This window comes from Schistocerca cancellata, chromosome 5 (assembly GCF_023864275.1).
Source record: "Schistocerca cancellata isolate TAMUIC-IGC-003103 chromosome 5, iqSchCanc2.1, whole genome shotgun sequence".
NCBI lineage: Eukaryota > Metazoa > Arthropoda > Insecta > Orthoptera > Acrididae > Schistocerca > Schistocerca cancellata.
This window is the reverse complement of record NC_064630.1, coordinates 308,004,347-308,024,150: the sequence shown is the minus strand read 5'-3', so window position 1 is coordinate 308,024,150 and position 19,804 is coordinate 308,004,347. Positions and strand designations below refer to the sequence as shown.

At 39.4% G+C, this 19,804-nt stretch overlaps 1 protein-coding gene and 1 non-coding gene across 5 annotated transcripts in view; both read right to left on the bottom strand.

The window, feature by feature from the left end:
- Window positions 1–554: 554 nt before the first annotated feature.
- LOC126187404 (UDP-glycosyltransferase UGT5-like) overlaps window positions 555–19,804 on the bottom strand; it is a 66,016-nt gene continuing 46,766 nt past the window's right edge. For all 4 annotated transcript variants that reach the window (XM_049928470.1, XM_049928468.1, XM_049928469.1 and 1 more), the window contains 3 exons: window positions 18,629–18,848; window positions 2,193–2,412; window positions 555–1,749 (listed from right to left, as the gene is read on the bottom strand). In XM_049928470.1, the coding sequence (XP_049784427.1) occupies window positions 1,479–1,749; window positions 2,193–2,412; window positions 18,629–18,848 (711 nt within the window). In that variant the 3' untranslated portion in view covers window positions 555–1,478. The remainder of the gene's footprint in view (window positions 1,750–2,192; window positions 2,413–18,628; window positions 18,849–19,804) is intronic.
- On the bottom strand, window positions 10,190–10,264 carry Trnat-ugu (transfer RNA threonine (anticodon UGU)). The gene has a single exon. It is a non-coding gene; the product is annotated as a tRNA-Thr (tRNA).

Below are 19,804 nucleotides of genomic sequence, written 5' to 3'. Positions count from 1 at the left end.
CATCTTTTCAGTTTAAATATTCTTTCTGTGTTTGAGATTGTGTTCATCCCTGTGTTGGATGGTTTGTCTTAAGTACCTGAAGTAAGTGACCTGTGAGACAATGTTTTCAGTGGAAGTTTTCCACTTGATTTGGTGTCCATATACTGAGTTTTTTTTTTAAATAGGAAATTTGGAGTTTAGTTTTACAGGAGATTTACTGTACTGTAGTATATCTATCACTAGTTCAGCTTCATTTTTGTTGTTTGTTAATACAGACAGGTCATCAGCAAAGGCCAGGTGCTTCAGTGATGTCCATGACATGTCTAAAGTGTATGTCAATGATACTTAAGTTAACGGTATTGTGCGTTTCTCTGCTAAAAACATCCAACAACCCATATTCAACAATCAAATGCTCACAAGGGAACTGTAATTCCCTGCCCTCTCCTATGCTCAGGGTGGGGGTATTTTGTTGAGCATGTTGCTGTTTGACATATTTTTGTCCATTTACCACACAAAATGGAAAATATTACTACAACTTTTTTAAGTGTGGATCATAAACAAGTATTGCAATGGTATCATTGGAAAAGTAATGCCCAGATTTATTTTCATCAAATCCATAATTTCAACAATGAATTTTTGAGGAAGTTTGTATTGTGATTTGCTTAGTTTCCATAGACAGTAGGAATAAATCAATTAAACAAAGGTTTCTGATTGTTCTTGTTTGAACTCTCAGCTGTAATACACCGCATAGTTTGAATATTTCACATAGGATCTAATGTAAAGAAAAAGAACAAAAACAAAAACTGCATATGTGTTATTACATAGAACCATTAGTGAGATGCTATTAAGTTTCCTCCTGATCTAACAGACTGGAGATTTACAGTTTGAGTAAAGCAGTAACAGTAACACTTGGAAGCTTTTATAAGTAAAACAATAATACTGATCATCATTGTAGTATTAGCTTTAGTTGGTGCTGAATAAAACAGTGTACAATTAAAAACTACCCATCATATAACAACATATTTGGCATCATGTCTGACAAAATTATACTACACAATAAATATAGTAATTACTAAAATCACCAACCTCAATAATATACACAGATTCATCATCTCAGTTTAATAAAATATGAATGAACAAGCTGCTACTAAACGAGAATGCTGTTTGTTGTCCATGGAAATTGATGGACCAGAAGCAGCAACTGAGAAGCTTTAACCATCTGTAATACACTTGCTAATTTTTGAGATCATTATAACTAAACCATCCTCAAGAAAATTCTTCATTTCTGAACCTCTATTTTGAGAAGCATTTCACAATAAATAGTAACAACAAAATGTTCACGCCACTGGTAAACTACATGACTTCTGATGCAGAAGTGCAAAAATTGTTATTACATTCTGTGTAGTTCATAAACTTTGCAAACTTAACTACTGACATACAGAACACTGTTTGATTACCCTCCATGTCAGTGAGTTCCTGCTTTCATACCAGTCCATATATCATAAAAGTTTCTGTTTGGGACGTAATACGGAAAGCATAATTTTAAAACAATAGCCAAGGACTACTAAAACAATGATACTAAAAATCAACAGAACAGCCACTACATCCAAGAGAAGGTACTGAAATATATTGAGTTCTTTAGCTGCTGACTGTAAATGTGGTGCACCTCCATGTCGAAGAACATATTCTGTCCAGTAAACTGCAGTTTCCATTGGAGACTTAGGACGGTCACGAAATATCTTAGATGTCTGTATCGCATTCTCCTTATAACTGAAACAATATGTTAAAATAGGAATTTTTTGTGTTTCAGTCACATCATCACAAGCAATAATTTTGCATAGAAAAAATAAATGATTCATTTTTAAAATATTAGAAGCTGCTTACAATTCTAGATCTTTAGCTGACAAAAAAACAGTTTAACACCCCGTCCATCAACTTTTGACACAATGAGAAACACTACATGGTTACTACATCAGGCAAATAACAGATTGAAAAATATTTTAGAAATAGCCCTTAAGTAGAAGTAACACTTTTTCCTTAAATTTATAGTAGTTAACTATGGGGAGTGATATTGTGAAACATTTTACTGTGACAAGAATAGGGCACTTACATGTCTTCCATTATGCCAGATTACATACACATTAGACTGCCAAGCTTGTTTTGCAAACTATTCAGGTTTAAAACTTTTACAAAAAATGTTGTGAACTACATACCTTATATTGTAAATTACTTGGTTCAAAGCATTCAACAGGTTTTCCATTGTTAAATTGCTGTAGCTTAGCTGAATACCTATCCCTTGTCGAACAACATTCTTAGCATTGTGATCCTGATCTCCAAAGAAAGGTACAGTCACCACAGGAACAGCATTATGTACGGCTTCAATTGTGCCCAATAATCCACTGTGTGTCACAAACGCTTTTACATTGGGGTGATCTGTAAGGACATAAATAACAGAAAAAAACAGTTTTATTAAACTATGTAGATGCACAGAAATAGCAGAGGAATAAAATTGTGAATGGCGAGGGAGGGAGGGAGAGAGAGTTCATGCAGTGACGAAATGGGAAGATAAATATCTCTAACTCAAGCTATTGTCTGATGGCAAATGGGGACACACTAGCCTAAACATAGAGACTGAATGTGAAGTTGGTTCTGAAGGCATGTGATCAGCATAATCCCCTTGTGCTGTATAATACTGATGATGTGATGTTTAAAGCTTTCCCGGCGTACTGATTGTTCCATAAAAACACGGGAGAACTGCCGGATATCAGTAACTTCCTGCCACGATATTTCGGCGCAGAGTCTTCTGGCCATCTTCAGGTGAATGCTACTGTAGTAGTACTACAGTACAGTACTACTACAGTACTCTGCCACGATATTTCGGCGCAGAGTCTTCTGGCCATCTTCAGGTGAATGCTACTGTAGTAGTACTACAGTACAGTACAACTACAGTAGCATTCACCTGAAGATGGCCAGAAGACTCTGCGCCGAAATATCGTGGCAGGAAGTTACTGATATCCGGCAGTTCTCCCGTGTTTTCATGGAGAATACTGATGATTTTTCAAAATTATCCATTCTTTACACCCATAGTTAAAATTGCATAAAAGTTTAACAAAACTTGATAAGATTCACCTGAAGATATGTGACTAAGACACTTCTTCAAGACTGTCAGTGCATTATGTGAATTATCTTGAAATAGCAGCCAGGGCAGCCTACAATGAAGTACAGGGTGATTATAATCAAAGTTCCAGTCTCAAAATGCCATAAAAAAAAGAACCACTGCTCAGAATGACATTAAATTTTAACAACATATTATGGAAACGTTACGGGGGAAAAAAAATCTAACAATAACTCTACCTCTAGATGGCATCATAAGTAGCAGAATACGCAAAATTGTCTGTTGCCAATAAAGCTCTTTTACAAGAACCATGACTGTGTGCCACTAACTCTGCAGACATTCTGGACCCCCAAGGGTGTGAGAAAAAGGCATTGGTCTGATGTCTGCCAACAGCCTGGAGATTAAAAAATTAAAAAACAAAGGTTCTTTTGAATACCAACTGGCAGGAAAAATTTAACAAAAAGTGGTGATGGTGGTAGTGGGGTGCAAATATGCAGTACAGGGGGAATTGCCTGAACTCTGAATGTACCTGCCAGTAAAGTGCAGAAAAGATGCTGCATTATTGTCCATATAAAGTCATCCATGCTCAGGAGTTGTTTCATGGTCACCTGCCAGTTAGACAAATATTTGCCCTAGCACTTCTTGCTTGCATGGAAGTTGACAATGACTGCCTATGGAATGCTCTGTGGACAGACGAAGGCTGTTTCCATCTCCAAGGACATGTCAATACAGAGAACTGCAGCCTATGGGCAATGGAAAATCCACTCGCATATCAGCCAGTACTGCTTCTTTTTGCAGAGGTAACTGTGTGGTGTGGGTTGATGCTTAATTTTGCAGAGGTAACAATGTGGTGTGGGTTGACAGTATTGTTTATGGTAGGGCTATATTTTTTTGAGGAGAATGGGTAATATACCCTCACTGGTAAATGCTGTGAGAGTTTTTTGTGCACCAACATCATTCCAACCCTTCAGCAGCATGAATGTGTGGATAGGATCCTTTTTATGCAAGATGGTGCTCCTCTGCACATTGCATGCCTGTAAAGCAGCAAAGGCATTTTGGAAATGATAGAATTAACAGCTGTCATTTCCCTACAGCCTGGCCATCCATATCACATGATCTTTGCTGTGTGACTTCTGGCTGTGGGATTATCTGAAAGATACTATGTTTGGTGCTCTGATTATAAATGCAACTGAATTGCAGATGTGCATTGTGCAATACTTTCTGAACATTATCCCTAAGACACTGACCTGTTGTCGAATAGGCTGTTTCTCGATTTCAACTTCGGGAAGAACATATCTTAAGCCAGTGTAATCACAACTAAAAACTGATTTCATTGTTGGTTTTCATGCCGTTTGTGGCCTTTGGACAACTAAAAACCAATTTTTCTCATCCAATCTGGTATAACCTTGCTGTTGTGGATGGGCTTACCAAAGTAACAGTGCCACAACTGTTGACTACCGAACTTGTACGCCAGTGCACATTGCATAGCACAGTTGGTTTAACGTGCAATGGTCATATTGACTCGCTTCCCACGCCTGAGTTCCCAGGTTCGATTCCCGGCGGGGTCAGGGATTTTCTGTGTCTTGTGATGACTGGGTGTTGTGTGATGTCCTTAAGTAAGTTAGGTTTAAGTAGTTCTAAGTTCTAGAGGACTGATGACCATACATGTTAAGTCCCATAGTGCTCAGAGCCATTTTGTCATATTGAGATTCATCTGTCATTTATAGCTGAATCTAATTATGTTATGATGCCAATCTAAGGGGAAATATTTTGTTGATTTTTTCCCATAATGTTTCTCCCCATGTGCAGCTTGTGGTCTTGCAGTAGCATTTTCGCTTCCCGTGCACGGGGTCCCGGGTTTGATTCCCGGTGGGGTCAGGGATGTTGCTGTGTTGTCTTCATCATCATCATCATTCATCCACATTACGGTCAGAGGAAGGCAATGGCAAACCACCTCTGCTAGGATCTTGCCTAGTTGGCATCATCCCCTATGCTCCTCAGAGTATGGGACCTCATCATCATCATCATCAATGTTTCTCCCATCTTTCATAACATTCTGTCCAAATTTGACGTCATTCTGAGAGTGATTCTTTTTTTTACAGCATTTTGAAACCAGAACTTGAATTATAATCACCCTTTATATACCACAGAAATCTAAAAAAATCCTTATAACTGTAATTGCTGATCCCCATTTGAAAACGAGGTGAATTAAAAGTAGCATGACAATGATTAAAAACCCTCATATGTATTTCTCTGCTGAGAATCTGCATCCTATATGTTCTGTGCACTCTACAAGCCCTCTAATTTTGCGACTGCAACTGGTAGTGTCTTGGCGATGGGATGGAGGAGGAACAAAAATGGCAATAATAAGGAGCACTGCACTGTACTACTTACTGTGTGTGCTCTTGATGGCAATGGAAGAGAGGGTTATGTTCAAAAATATACCAATGAGATGATGTTTATATAAGAAAGCAAGTCGTATGGTTACAAGTGCATTACCAATTGCAGGTAGGTGCCCATGAACCCATAACGGAAGTAACTACAGAATTTCCTGGCTTCCAGGAGTTAGACCATATATTTTTATGATCCCTGGTTTGAGCAGGGGAGAAAACTGTCTTCCTGCAAGTGATGATAAATTACACGGATGAGCCAAAACAGTAGGACCAACTGCTTTACAGCTTGTTTGTCAGTCTGGAATGAAATACGTCACACATTCTGCATATCGCAATTTCTTGGTAGATTTGTGGAGGTATGTGGCATTACTTGTCTATGCACAGGTCACGTAATTCACATAAATAATGAACTGCTGATTTGCATATGTGGTAATGGCACCTCCTAGCGACCCAGATGGGTTCCATAGGATCTACATCAGGTGAAATTGGTTGCTCAGCTATCATTGTGAGTTCACAATAATGCTCCACAAACTACTGTAGCACAGTTTTGGCTCTGAGACACAGACAGTTATACTACTGCAAGATGACATCACCATCGGGAGACATCAAGCATGGAGTGATGATGGCGGTTCACAGCTGTCAGCCTGTCTTCGATTACTACCACAGGTCCCATGCAAGTATAGGAGAATGTCTCACATAGCATAATACTGCTCCCACCAGCTTGCGTTTGTGGCAGTGGTGTGCTGCATGTTTTGAGCCACCATTCACCTCGATGACAGATCGACCTAATGCAGCAAAATAGTGATTCACCTGACGAGCCAACATATTCCATTGATCAACAATTGAATCCTGATGGTACTGTGCCCACTGAAATTGTGATTGATGATGTCACTGGGTCAACAGAAGAAAATGTAGGGGTGGTGCTGTGGAGCTCCATGTTCAACAATGTAGGATGAACAGTGTGTTCCGGAATACCTGTGCATGCACCAGTATTATGCTCTTTTGGTAGAGAAGCCACATATTACCAGCTACCCTAGTTTACTGAGCATACACGCTTCCGAACCACATACTCTATGAAGAGTCGTGAATGTCCAACCGTTTACTGCCTAACTGTAGTTTCGTTGTCCAACCTCTTTCCATTGATGCTCACATCAGTAGCGGGTGAACATTCGACCAGTTTCACAGGTTTTGAGATACTTGTTTACAGGCTCTGCGTAATAATAATCTGCCCTTTATCGATGTCGTGTATCTCAATGGATTTCCCCGTTTGCAGCCCAAGCTTCACTATGATGATCACTCGTCTGTTTGTTCTATTTACATACTTTTGTTATTGCATCATGTGCTTGTAATGCTACCAATTTACATGCTTTTGTTATTGCATCATGTGCTTGTAATGCTACCAGGCTGCATCCATTGTCACGATGGGCAGTGGTCATAATGTTTTGGCTCATCAGTGTATATTGTTTACCTTATTTTGTTAAACAGTGGAAGTGATCAGTTTGATGTCAGAAAAGGTAACGGTACTACAGAAGCAAATCTGAAATGGCATTTAATAACAGAAGGCAGACTGAACTAAAATCGGGATACTCTAGCATTTGTGAACCTAGAGAAAGACTTCAACAGTTTAACCACACCAGTTAAAGACTTGAATGATTTCCAAGGGATGTAAGTAATTTTGATTATTCTTAAATTGCATCTGAGTTTCCTTCAGTAACAATATTTTCTTGTTTATAATCAAGTCTACACCTAAATTTCCTCCCCACTCTCTCAGCAGTAAAACATATGTCCTGATTTAAATTCTACTTGGTCTTCAATTTTTTCAGTACCCTTCTGATAACCTTATTGAATCCTATTTGATCTTATTAAATTACTGTTCCAACTCCACTCATCTACCGTCAGACCCTAGAGTACTGCAATTTATTGTTCTTAGATACAACAGCAACTCACCATAACCCAGTGAACGCTCCTTGAGGTGCAGAAGACTTGTGCTTCTCAAGGATTTTTGGGACCTTGCCATGACACAGGACAGAACAGGATACTGCATAAAGTCAATACAACTATAACCAGTCTGCATCCTAGTTACCTGTAGATTTTACACCTAAGCATTCCATGTCTTGGAAAGAAATCATTAGAACTTGAGGTAACAATGAATGATACAATTATTGACTGCATGTGCATTATGAAGCACTTTTGTAGAAATTTTGAATTAAACAGCATTAACATCTACCCATTTAAGTTGGCAAGTTAATACTGTAAAAAGAATCCCAAAAATGGAGGTGCATGTATTTTTACCAAATTAGGTATCAGTTTTAAAAGAAGGTATGAAGCTGAATCACTGAATGCAGAAAAGCATTTTGAAGCAGCAGCTGTGCAGTCATAATCGTAGTCTTATAGCAGTATATGGATCACCTACTGAAGATACAAAAATAGTTATTAATCAATTAGAAACAATACTTAACATTCTATTTACTGCAAGAGTCACTATATTGTGTTAGGGGATTTCAGTACAAACTTTATGAACAAAAGTAGGCTGAAAGACCAATTCAATTCTTAAATCTCTGACGTAGTTTTAACCTATTTCCTAACTTTTTTGACCCTAAGAAGGTAACAAATAATACTAACTGTCTTACATGTAATTTTCTTTTTTAATGTAGGTCCTACAGAGATAACCAATTTTGTTTTAGGGTTATCAGAGCACAATGATCTTGTCCTCAACATTCCTTCAGTGGCATTGAAAGAAAGAAAAGCACACTTCATGTATACAAGAAATTCTTCTACAAAAAAAAAACTGCAAACTTTGTAAATATCAAAGCATTGAGTCTTGGTCATAAATGCAGTCCAAAACTAATACAGATGATGCATATAATTCCTTCTCCTCAGATTTTTGAGATGTGCTTTCCAAAGAAGCTGTCAAGAATCAGACCCTATGGTAATGCACAGGCAAGTCCCTCTATCACATCTTGCATTAAAAAAAAACCAGTTGTAGAACTCTTAAAAAAAGAACTGTGTTTTTCAGATAATATTATCTGACCTACATTATCAAAAATAATATCTCTCTGGGATATAAATGTCAGACTGTTTCTGTATGTAGTAGCTTCACTAAATCAAATGGTGATTGCACTTTTTGCCCGTACACTACCTCATATGGAAACAAACCGGTATTTGTATGGATTTTTGCATTGTATGCGCATACAATATGCTTTGTGTGTCTACAATGCAATTTTGTAAACGTTTCTATGGCAACATCTCTTCATAGATGTATAGATGGTTATTTTTTTCACCTATGGCCATTTGTGCTTTAAAGTTGAAAACTGTCGAAAGCACTGCCAGGTGTCAGCGATTTCCTCAAGTTGACTCGGATTACCTCAAGTTGGCTTGACTGTAGGAGTGTCTTAGTAGTAAACTCCAAACATGATGTGGCATTTTTTTCATGCATCTCAGTGTTTATGATATCTCTTGAATCATGTGTGGTACCATGAGATAATTTTGTAGGCACATTTAACTGCATATGTGGATACTGTCTGCGGAATTAATTTTTATAATATGTATCAAACAATGGAAAATGCAGGATGGAATAATGACACTATTATGAAAAGGATAGGTTGGTACCCACCTTGTAATGAAGATGTTGAGTCACAGACAAGAAGTCTGGCCTTGCCAGCCTGAGACAGTGGTCATGTGTGTGTGCGCGTGCGTGCATGCAGGGGCAGGCATGGGTGTGCGCGTGTGTGTTGTCGAATTAACATGAAGGGCTTTTGGCTGAACGTTACTTGTTTAGCACACTTTTTCTTTATAATATGTATGGATGTTAAGAACAACAAGAGGGTATATTGAAAAATAATTGCTAAGGCAAATTTCTGACTAATGATAGCTCCATATGGCAGTTTGAAAACAAATCAAATGCTATTTGGGGAACTGTGAGGACAAACAGAGAACATATGCAGACCAGGTTATCATTCTCAAAAATGTAGAGAATATTAGTATTAAAAAATAAAATTTGCCAAATTGTATAAACAGTTATTCTATTAATGGAACAACTTTATTCACCTTGAAGTTCACAATTCAAGAAAAATCAGAGAACATTCAAAAGCTGTTTGTAGTGTGAAGGTAGATTCAACAGACAAACAAGAAGCATTAAAAGAGATTTTAAAAAAATCCTTGAGACATAAAATGTTGGCAGGGGTAGATGAGGTACCAGAAGGTTTATAATCAAGGCTGCTCCATGTAATTACAAGGCCCTTAGCATACATAGCCACCTGATCTTTTAGTGAAGGAGAGTTTCGTAGAAGGTTGAAGATATCAAAAGTGAAGCCATTGCTGAACACATTGACTGCCGCAAGGCCACCAGCAGACACAGCAGAGGTTCATGCCATCCCCCTGTGCCTGCTGGTAGTCACACAAAAATGTTCAAGTGTGTGTGAATTCCTAAGGGGCCAAACTGCTGAGGTCATCGGTCCCTAGACTTACACACTAGTTAAACTTAAACTAACTTATGCTAAGAACAACACACACACCCATGCCCGAGGGAATACTCAAACCTCTGGCAGGAAGGGCTGCGCAATCCGTGACATGGCACCTCAAACCGCACAAGCAGCCATACAGCCCACTTCTGAATAGACGACTATATTTTTAGAATTATATATTAATACCTTCAGCTGCTGACGGGTGTTGATATATATCAACGGGAACAGGTGAAAATGTGTGCCCTGACCGGAACTCGAACCCGGGATCTCCTGCTTACAAGGCAGACACTCTATCCATCTGAGCCACTGAGGGCACAGAGGATAGTGCGACTGCAGTAAATATCTCACGCACGCCTCCCAGACTATCGGCCATGACCTTCTTCTTCTGTGTGGATGAACACATATTACCCGACTCCTAAGGGACCTGGTAAGAATGTCTTCCATGAGTAATGAGTGTGTTGGGTAGGGACACTACAAATGTAGTGTGTGGACATATAAGGTGAGAATGTGGGTCTTGCGGGAGGCATGCGCAAGATAGTTCCTGCAGTTGCACTATCCTCTGTGCCCTCGGTGGCTCAAATGGATAGTGTGTCTGCCATGTAAGCAGGAGATCCCGGGTTCGAGTCCCAGTTGGGGCACACATTTTCACCTGTCCCTGTTGATATATATCAACACTCATCAGCAGCTGAAGGTATTAATATTGTTGAGTGGTACTTAAGTAAATAAATTAGTGAAATCAAAGTGAAGTAGAAATTAGAATATAAATGAAAAACTTGGTTTAGTTTAGAGAGTTACATACTGGCATTCAGTGGGCAGAACAGCAGAACAGAAGAGACAATGACCGTGAAGTCAGCAAGTTCCACATAAGCGGGCACTGTCGATTCAGCCGTCAGGGCATCACCTGACCGGCTCACGTGTTTCTCAGTTGTTGCATGTGAGCAAAGGCCCTCGCCTACATCCCAAGAGCCAATGACCGACGTTAAGAAGATTCTTCGAGAAGCTTTTCAACGTGACAGAAGAGGCAATGACCGGCTCACGTGTTTCTCAGTTGTCACATGTGAGCAAAGGCCCTCGCCTACATCCCAAGAGCCAATGACCGACGTTAAGAAGATTCTTCGAGAAGCTTTTCAACGTGACAGAAGAGGCAATGGCTGTGAAGTCGTTCACCTCCAGTGAACTGAAGTGAATAAATACGCGAGACGCGGTGGGCCCGACGGATGAAGACGAGACGAAGACGGAGATGAGCGACGAAGAAGTGAAGAAGCGTAGCAGTTGTTTTCAGTCAGTTTCGGTGCTGAAGACCGTCATGCAAGAAGAGACTACATCATGCACAGACGCACCAAGTCCACCGCTGTAATGGAATAGCAAGCAGCAGCGTCGGCGCCAGAAGACAGAAGTTAAAAGGTATTTGAAGTCTGATCTTTACGTACCCGGGTGACTCGTGAGGACGGGAAGGAGACGGCCTCACATCAGCAGTCACCTGTGAGCTGGGATGAAGATCTGACAGCCGAATACTGGCAAGCGGGAGTCCGTTGTTCGAGTCCGGGACACTGGCGTTCCCCCGCCGCGCCGCTCCGCTGGCCAATGCACAACACACGCGGCCGCTTAGAGAAGAGAAACACTGGGACGCCACATTCAAGGTATCACCATCCGATGCACGACTTCGCTCGCAATAATTAAACGGGCCACCTCGCGCTGCGCTTCTCCAGTCAGCTGGGTGAGACGGCGACACGAGATACACACCGCTACGCATAATCAGACGCCACCGCCGCTGCCGCAGCAGAAGGCTACGCAAACGACACAGCTGCTGCTCTCCGAACCAGAACGTCCAGTAAGATACAGTTGTACGAAACTTTCAATAAAAGTTATCTTATGTAAAAATGCTGTTTCATTCTACCTCATACCCGAGCCAAGGAAGAACCCACCCTGCCCACATGTTGTTAAGAGAGAAAAGCTAATTTATTTAATATTTTCACCCTGACAGAATGCTTTAGAATGCTCATCCTGACAATTGACAGCATCAAAAGAGAAAACCCAGTTACATTTAGTGACAGAAGTGTTACATTTAGTACCACAACTGTTACAATATATAATTCTAATTTTGTTATAGATGGTTGCAGGTCATCAATGGTGTCTGTTCTTTCGGACATGTCTGAAAGAACAGACACCACATCCATATAAATATATAGTTCTGGCAATACTGGCCATGGCCTTCTTCTTCCATGCAGATGCACACATATTACTCAAACTCTTATGGGACTTGGTAAGAATATCTTCCACGAGTAATGAGTGTGTTGGGTAGGGACACTACGAATGTAGTGTGTGGACATATAAGGTGAGAACGTGGGTCTCGCAGGAGGCGTGTGCGAGATAGTCCCTGCAGTCGCACTATCCTCTGTGCCCTTGGTGGCTCAGATGGATAAAGTGTCTGCCATGTAAGCAGGAGATCCCGGGTTTGAGTCCTGGTCGGGGCACACATTTTCACCTGTCCCTGTTGATATATATGAACGCCCGTCAGCAGCTGATGGTATTAATATATAATTCTAATTTCATTATGGACGGCTGCAGGTCATCAATGGTGTCTGTTCTTTGACTATATTTTTAGATGGCACCATTCTAAGGGGAGTGGAGCATGTGGTCACTGGTGGATGCATTGCATCACGTGTAAATCTCTGTTGTGTCCGCCGGTGGTCACATGGCAGTCAACATGTCAAAAGCTGCGACACGGATAAAACAGCAATCAGCATTGTATAAGTTGCTCGGGATTCATGTCGATGAAAACTTAAATTTTAATGACCATGTAATAAAACTTGTGCAGAAACTCAATTCAATCTGTTTTGCTCTTAGCTTTATCACCAACATTTGTACATCAGACGGTTCCAGGACAGCACCGAGCGAGGTGGCGCAGTGGTTAGCACACTGGACTCGCATTCGGGAGGACGACGGTTCAATCCCGTCTCCGGCCATCCTGATTTAGGTTTTCCGTGATTTCCCTAAATCGTTTCAGGCAAATGCCGGGATGGTTCCTTTGAAAGGGCATGGCCGATTTCCTTCCCAATCCTTCCCTAAACCGAGCTTGCGCTCCGTCTCTAATGACCTCGTTGTCGACGGGACGTTAAACACTAACCACCACCACCACCACCACCACCACCAGGACAGCATATTTCTATTGTAACATATGGAATAATGTTCCGTGGTTAAACCACTTGCCACCTAAAACAATTTTTTTGTTACAGAAGAGAGCTGTCAGAATAATAATTCACAATCTCTGACAGACATACTGAAAACCCATATTCTGAAAATGTAAAATACAGGGTGTATCAGAAGAATCATCCAATTTGGCACGTCTATATTTCTGAAACTAATAAACATATACAGTGAATTTTGTTTTTTGATGACAGAAAACTCAAAAAGCTTTTTTCAAAACTTTTCATAGCTGTTTAATATTCCCCCCTTTAGATGCACGGCATATGTCAATGTGGTATTCAAACTGTTCACACACTGCAGCGAGCATTCTTGAGTTACATTCTCTACAGCTGCTGTTATGCCATGTCCCAGTTCACACATTGTTGTTGACACATAAATAGTCTTTTACCCTCACAAGAAATAATCACATATGGTCAGGTTTGGTGCCCTTGGAGGGCAGTAATGTAAGATTGAATCATTTGGTCCAGTGCGACCAAACCATAATTCAGTAATCCCTTGATTTAAAAATTTCCCCACTCCCAGATGTCAGTATGGCAGTGCCCCATTCTATTGGTAAATGAAGTCGTTTGAATCAGTCTCCAACTGTGGGAAAAGAAAGTTCTCAAGCATATTGAGATATGTGCTCCCTGTAACAGTGTTCACAGCGAAGAAAAATGAATCATATACCTTATCTCAAATAAAATATATTTACGATTTTTTAAAATTAGATGATTCTTTTTGAGATGCCATGTAAAACTCGAGAGTTTGCTCTTTCCAACAGTAAATTGCTCATGCCCATATCTCAAATAACATGATAGTTATTATTTTTTTAAAATTGAATGGTTCTTTTTTTTTGCGCCCTGTACTAACAATACCTTCACTATACATATACTGACATGTTTCATATATCAGGGCCCACCAAGAAGATTTCAGATAAATGCTGGCTTTCATACTTATTTCCAGTGTATGTCAGATAGTTGCAAGATGAAAATATATTTAAAGTAGAAGTTTAAAAAAAAATTACTTGAATAATGTTTTTAATCAGCGAGTAACTACACTGTTTGGTAACATTTTTCTGTTAATGTTTACATTAAATAAAAACGCAAAATACTGTCTCTTCCCCAAAACATTTTCATTATATTTACATATCTAACAGACAGCTGTTGGATGATATAAAACCTTTACTGCTCCACTGTTGTACAAAAGGACTTGCTGGCTCAGTATTAGCCTACCACAGTATTATTGAACCTGGGAATGAGGGCACTTCCGTCAGGTTATTGTGAGCTTTTGTCATGATATTTCATGAGGACACAATGAACTACTTGATAGTATTTGGACAACTGTTTTGAAATCATTCACAATTCAAAGGTTTTCCTTAGTCACCACTGTACTTTTTTACTGTAAAACACTACTTGTTTCTGATATCAGTGACAGGAGGTCAAGTGCAATAATATTGTGGTGGAATAGAACTGAAGAACTGACCATATTTTTTAATAACAGAAGCATATCTGTGTATAAATTTGTATTACTATATACTATATCACCTATGTATTGTATGTGTCTATTCTTTTATGTATTGGATTTATATATTATTTCGTGTACATATTTGTATCTTCCATTTTCTTGTAATGGTTTCATATAAAATTATCATGTGCATTTGGACAACAACAATACAATATTTACTGATGAGTGAAAATAATGAAAAAATAAATATTCATTATTTGGTCTTGATGCTCTTGAATTTTCTGTGTTCACAGTTAAAATTATTGGATATGAAGTCCGCCTGTTACACAAAACCCCATGTGACCTAAACATGGTTCAACATCTCTGTGCCATTATCAACAGATTTTCTTTATCAAAATTTGTGAAATGTGAACATATTTTAACTGACAACTGATCTGCAAAAATAGGGCCTAAAGAATAATTTTTGTAATTTTTTTGTTATTACCTTAATTTTACATTATATGTTCATATACTTAGTCCTTATGTACTTATGCATGTATACTTAGCATACTATCATGTACTGGTAGCGTGTTACCTGCGACCAAATGATGGTAATGTGAATTTGGTTTGAGAGTTAATCTTACAATGTAATTTTGTTGTGCCAGGATATTTCAAGCATGTATCTGTTATTAGTTACATTTTGCTTTGGCAGAGCCTTTTTCTTTTGCATTAGCATGAGTTACTGAGTAGCACAAACAAACTCTGCACATATTTTGCAGAATTTTGTTTGTAATGAGTGCTTTTCACTTCACCAAAACATAGTGTAAATGTTTTTAATGTGTGCCCTATTTCATGGCACCGAATTTGAATTTTGTTTATCCCCCCCCCCCCCTCTCTGTGTTTGTGTGTTTTAAACTTCCTGTGCTGTCTTTTTGTAAAGTTCCTTTGCTGTGTTAAATAGTGTGCCTTTGTATATTGTAGTGTACTCATTTATAACCTGTTTCCTTCTGCTACTGACTTCTGTATGCAGAAGCTTTCCTCTATTGTTAGTTTATGGTAGAGGCCATGGATGTACTTTAGTACTTTTAAATCTGTTTCTATTGCAGTTGGGATGATGGATGTGTTATATTAGGTGGTCAGCAGATCTGCTGTGGGAGCTATTACTTTTTAGAGCTCTGAGGTGTCCTAAATATCTTGTTTTAAAGTTCCTGCTTGTTTGTCCTATGTATACTGTCTGGTCAGTTTATATGTGCCTGATCAGTTGAATCTGTGGATGTTTCCAGTGTTCAGATCATTTTCTATATTGTGCTGTCTGTTCTGTACCCTATGCGGGTCCACGACTCCTGGTCTTGGGGTTGTGTTCTCGCTTCCTGCGCACGAGGTCCCAGGTTCAATTCCTGGCGGGGTTAGGGATTTTCTCTACCTCGTGATGACTGGATGTTGTGTGTTCGTCATCATCATTTCATCATTATTGACGCGCAAAGTCGCCAAAGTGGCATCAACTAAAAAGAACTTGAAATACAGCGGCCGAACTTCCCCGCATGGGGCCTCCCGGCCAACAATGCCATACGATCATTTCATTTCACTTTTGTACCCTATGCGAAGTCTCTGTTTTCTTAATATGTTGCCTATTATTGTAGGTCAGTAAGTGCCATTTAGTTTCCTGTGTGTGGTGTTGGTCTGTTATGCGCCGCACATGCTCATTGTCTGCCTGTTGTGTTCTGTATTGTGTAAGGTCTAGTGTGCACGTGGACTGCTCATTCCTTCTCCGTCTACATATTTGTTGGTTTACTTTCTCTTTTATATGAGTATCATAACCATTTTCCAATGCTATTTGTTTTATTGTGTTTAGTTTCTGTTTGCTTATGGGTGTTCTGTTTACTCTGTGGAGCATGAATATGAAGCTTGTGTGCTTGCTGGCCAATGGGTGGTTTGATTGTGAATAGTGGTGCTGGTGGTTGTTGGTTTCCTGAATATTGTGAAAGTCTCGAGTGTTGTTTATCTTTTGTATGTTAAGATCTAGAAAATTTAGTAGTTGCCTTTTTCTGTTTCTAATGTGAGATAAATTTTTGGGTGTAAATTGTTTATTTCATTGCGTAGCTGTTTGTGTGTGTATGTGGTTCATCAATAAAGCATATATTATGTCACTGAAATAACGGCACCAGTTTACATCTTTGTATTTGTTTGGTTTTATTATGTGTCTGAAGATCTTGTTCTTCTAGTTCTCTGTCGAACACAAAGTAGTTTTGTGCTTTTATGCTCCTCAGCATAGCTACTATTTCATCAATGTGTGCATCTGATATGCCTCCTTCTTGTTTTAGTCTTCGTATGATGATGACAATTGTTTCATCAATTGGAATGCACGTATACACTGATGTGACATCAAATCATATAAAGCTTATTGTGTCCGATATACTTATGTCCTGCCACCTCTAGACCCTGCACGCTCCACCGGGTGGCGCTGATTCCTCTTCCCTCACCTGTACGCTGCTATCCCTCCCCCTTCCCAGCTCCATCCTGGATTTTGGCTCCCGTTCAATGTGTTTCTGTTCCAGTGTGACCAAAGTGGACAGAGGTAGTGGTCATATGTGTATGAGGTGTGCTAGCTCGTATGAATGTGTGAGCATTTCTCTTTTCTGAAGAGGGCTTTGGCCAAAAGCTAACATGTAGCAGTCTTTTCATCATGACTGTCTGCAGCTCACACATCATCTTTATGGTGAGTAGCAATTTGCTATTTTCATAATATTGTTGATATTCCAACCTGAATATTCCATTGTTTAAATCATTAACTTAATTTTGCAATATTTCTTCAGTGCTTAAGCTTATTAATTTTGATTCTGAGATGTATATATAGCTGCAAAATATCCATATAAGAATATCATTAAAATAATTTTACATTATTTGTGCGTAGGCTGACATATTACGTACTCATATTACTTACTGTTTGTCATGTAGAATGAGATATTCTCAAACATGATTTCAAAACATGTTAATGTGTCCACTGACCACCTCTCTTCCCTTGCCTTCAACATTGTGTGAATAGAATGGAACTGGCTGTCACTTCACTGTACAGTACTTCTCTCGTGGGCATTCGTCGGCAGCAATGGTGTGGAGCGAGCCAAACAACCAGTGGGTGCAAAAGTTTAAAAACTGTACTTCCAATGCTCATAACTGTGTACTCTCAGAATTATGGCCCTAGTTTTCACATGGAGTTGATTGCTGGGACTGATATCTTGCAAGTATGGTTTTGTTCTCCTTAAAATATGAGGTCAAGTTGGTGATGTTTCCCTGTAAGATAGTCACCAGCTGGAGATTCTGATGGGGGACTATCAGAATATTTTATCAAAGAGGGTTCCATCATTATTTAACCATACAGTAGAGTGCCATACCCTCAAGGGAAATGACGGTTGTATTTTCCTGTTGCTTCCAGCCTTTCACAGTAATGGCACATCAAGGCCATGTTGCCTAATGTTACAAGGCCAGATCAACCTGTCATCCATGTTATTACTTCTAAAACTACTAAAAAGGCTGCTGCCCTCTTCAGAAACAGTAGGTTAGTCTGGTCTTTCCACAGGTATCCCTCTGTTCTGGTTGCACCTAAGTACAGCTATCTGGCCAGGCCTGCAAGCCAACCCACCTTGGCAAGGTCCATTGTCCACAAGGGTTACATAAATATAGAAAGTCTTCATTATATCGCCACTGAAGAAAGATCACTATAATCAAAAGCCAATTACATAATGTGGTTCGAGGTTTTGTACTCTGAATAATCTGTGCCAGAAGTTACAGGAATAGCAAAGAAAATAATCAACTCTATGTACTGATAACTTTATAAGAGATACACATAACAGAATATTGTGAATTCCTGTATGTTTCTTCTTTTCCATTCATCTCACAATGAAGAGATGCTAGATTTTGAAAACTCCAAATTTCTGTAAGCTGCTGCTCTCACTTTGTTTCTTTGATTGGTAAGTAACTGCTATTCAAATTCGTACTTAATATAAATAAATAACATATTAACTGGAGAATATTATTTCCAATTGAAAACTTACTGAGTACATCAAACTGAGGTATCCAAGATTTTGTCATCAGATTTGCTGGACGTTCATACAGTTCAGATGACCATCGCCAAAGTACACGCTGTTTGAGACGTGCAAATGCGTGGACCATTGCATCACGTTTTTCATCTGGCAAAGCATCTATTTTCAGTAGTGAACCAAAGCTAACATACACAACACCATGTTCTGCTTCATCCATGAACTTTGCTATGTCCTGAAATTAAGAGAATTTTTAACAAAAGTTCTGGAAGTATTAGCTTTATACATTACGTGAATAGAAAAGGAGCAAACTAAGATATAGCATTATGCAATGTTTGTGATGCTTTACTGTGAGGTATCACAATTTCCATCTTTCATTTTTTCATTCAGGGCAAAATGTTTGCTGCAAACAATAGCACAACTGGTGTAAATATGAACATTTAGAAATCTGCTGAATGAGGTATGTGGTTACAGAAGTGTGTAAGGGTACAATATCTCAGCCCCTGGTGCTATTTGTGCTGATGCAACTCTTACTGGAAGGAACTGAGTCTTGTAACTTCCTGTAATATGATGTGGCTCTTCTGATGATGGACACTGTTGAAAAGTATTGATGATACATGATCCGCACATGAAAGTTGGAGATAGGTACTAGGCAGTCAATCATGCATGAGCTGTAAGGAAACATTTCAATCATGTGAGTACAAATTGTGGTTAAGTTTCATTACTCATCCATTATTTAGTTTGTGGCGACTATCGATCAAGTCGTGTGTAATATCTTTGTTTTGGCAAGCTCTTTGTGGTAGTCTGTGGCCACGCGTGAAAGTGTACACATGTGCAGAGCGAATCAAGAATGTATATAACTGTACATGTATGCTTCCGAGTAATCAAATAGTGTTTATTACATGTGGTATAGTGTGCATATTGGATTCGGCAGTCCTACAACACTAAAACCCATACTGGTGACCCTGAATTTTGTTCATGAGTGCTACAACGAACTCTCGTACCATCGAGTGGTACACAATGGATCGCTTGCCACCCGCTACACCATACATGTGCCAACAAAGTCTTCCAACGGACGCTTCGGTATGGTTTTCCAATTATCTATCTCGTGTTTGGAATAGTTCGATGCAGTTCCCGAACACACCGACTAGCTGTACTCAACCGGACAGTGCTTCTACATTCCCACAGCCA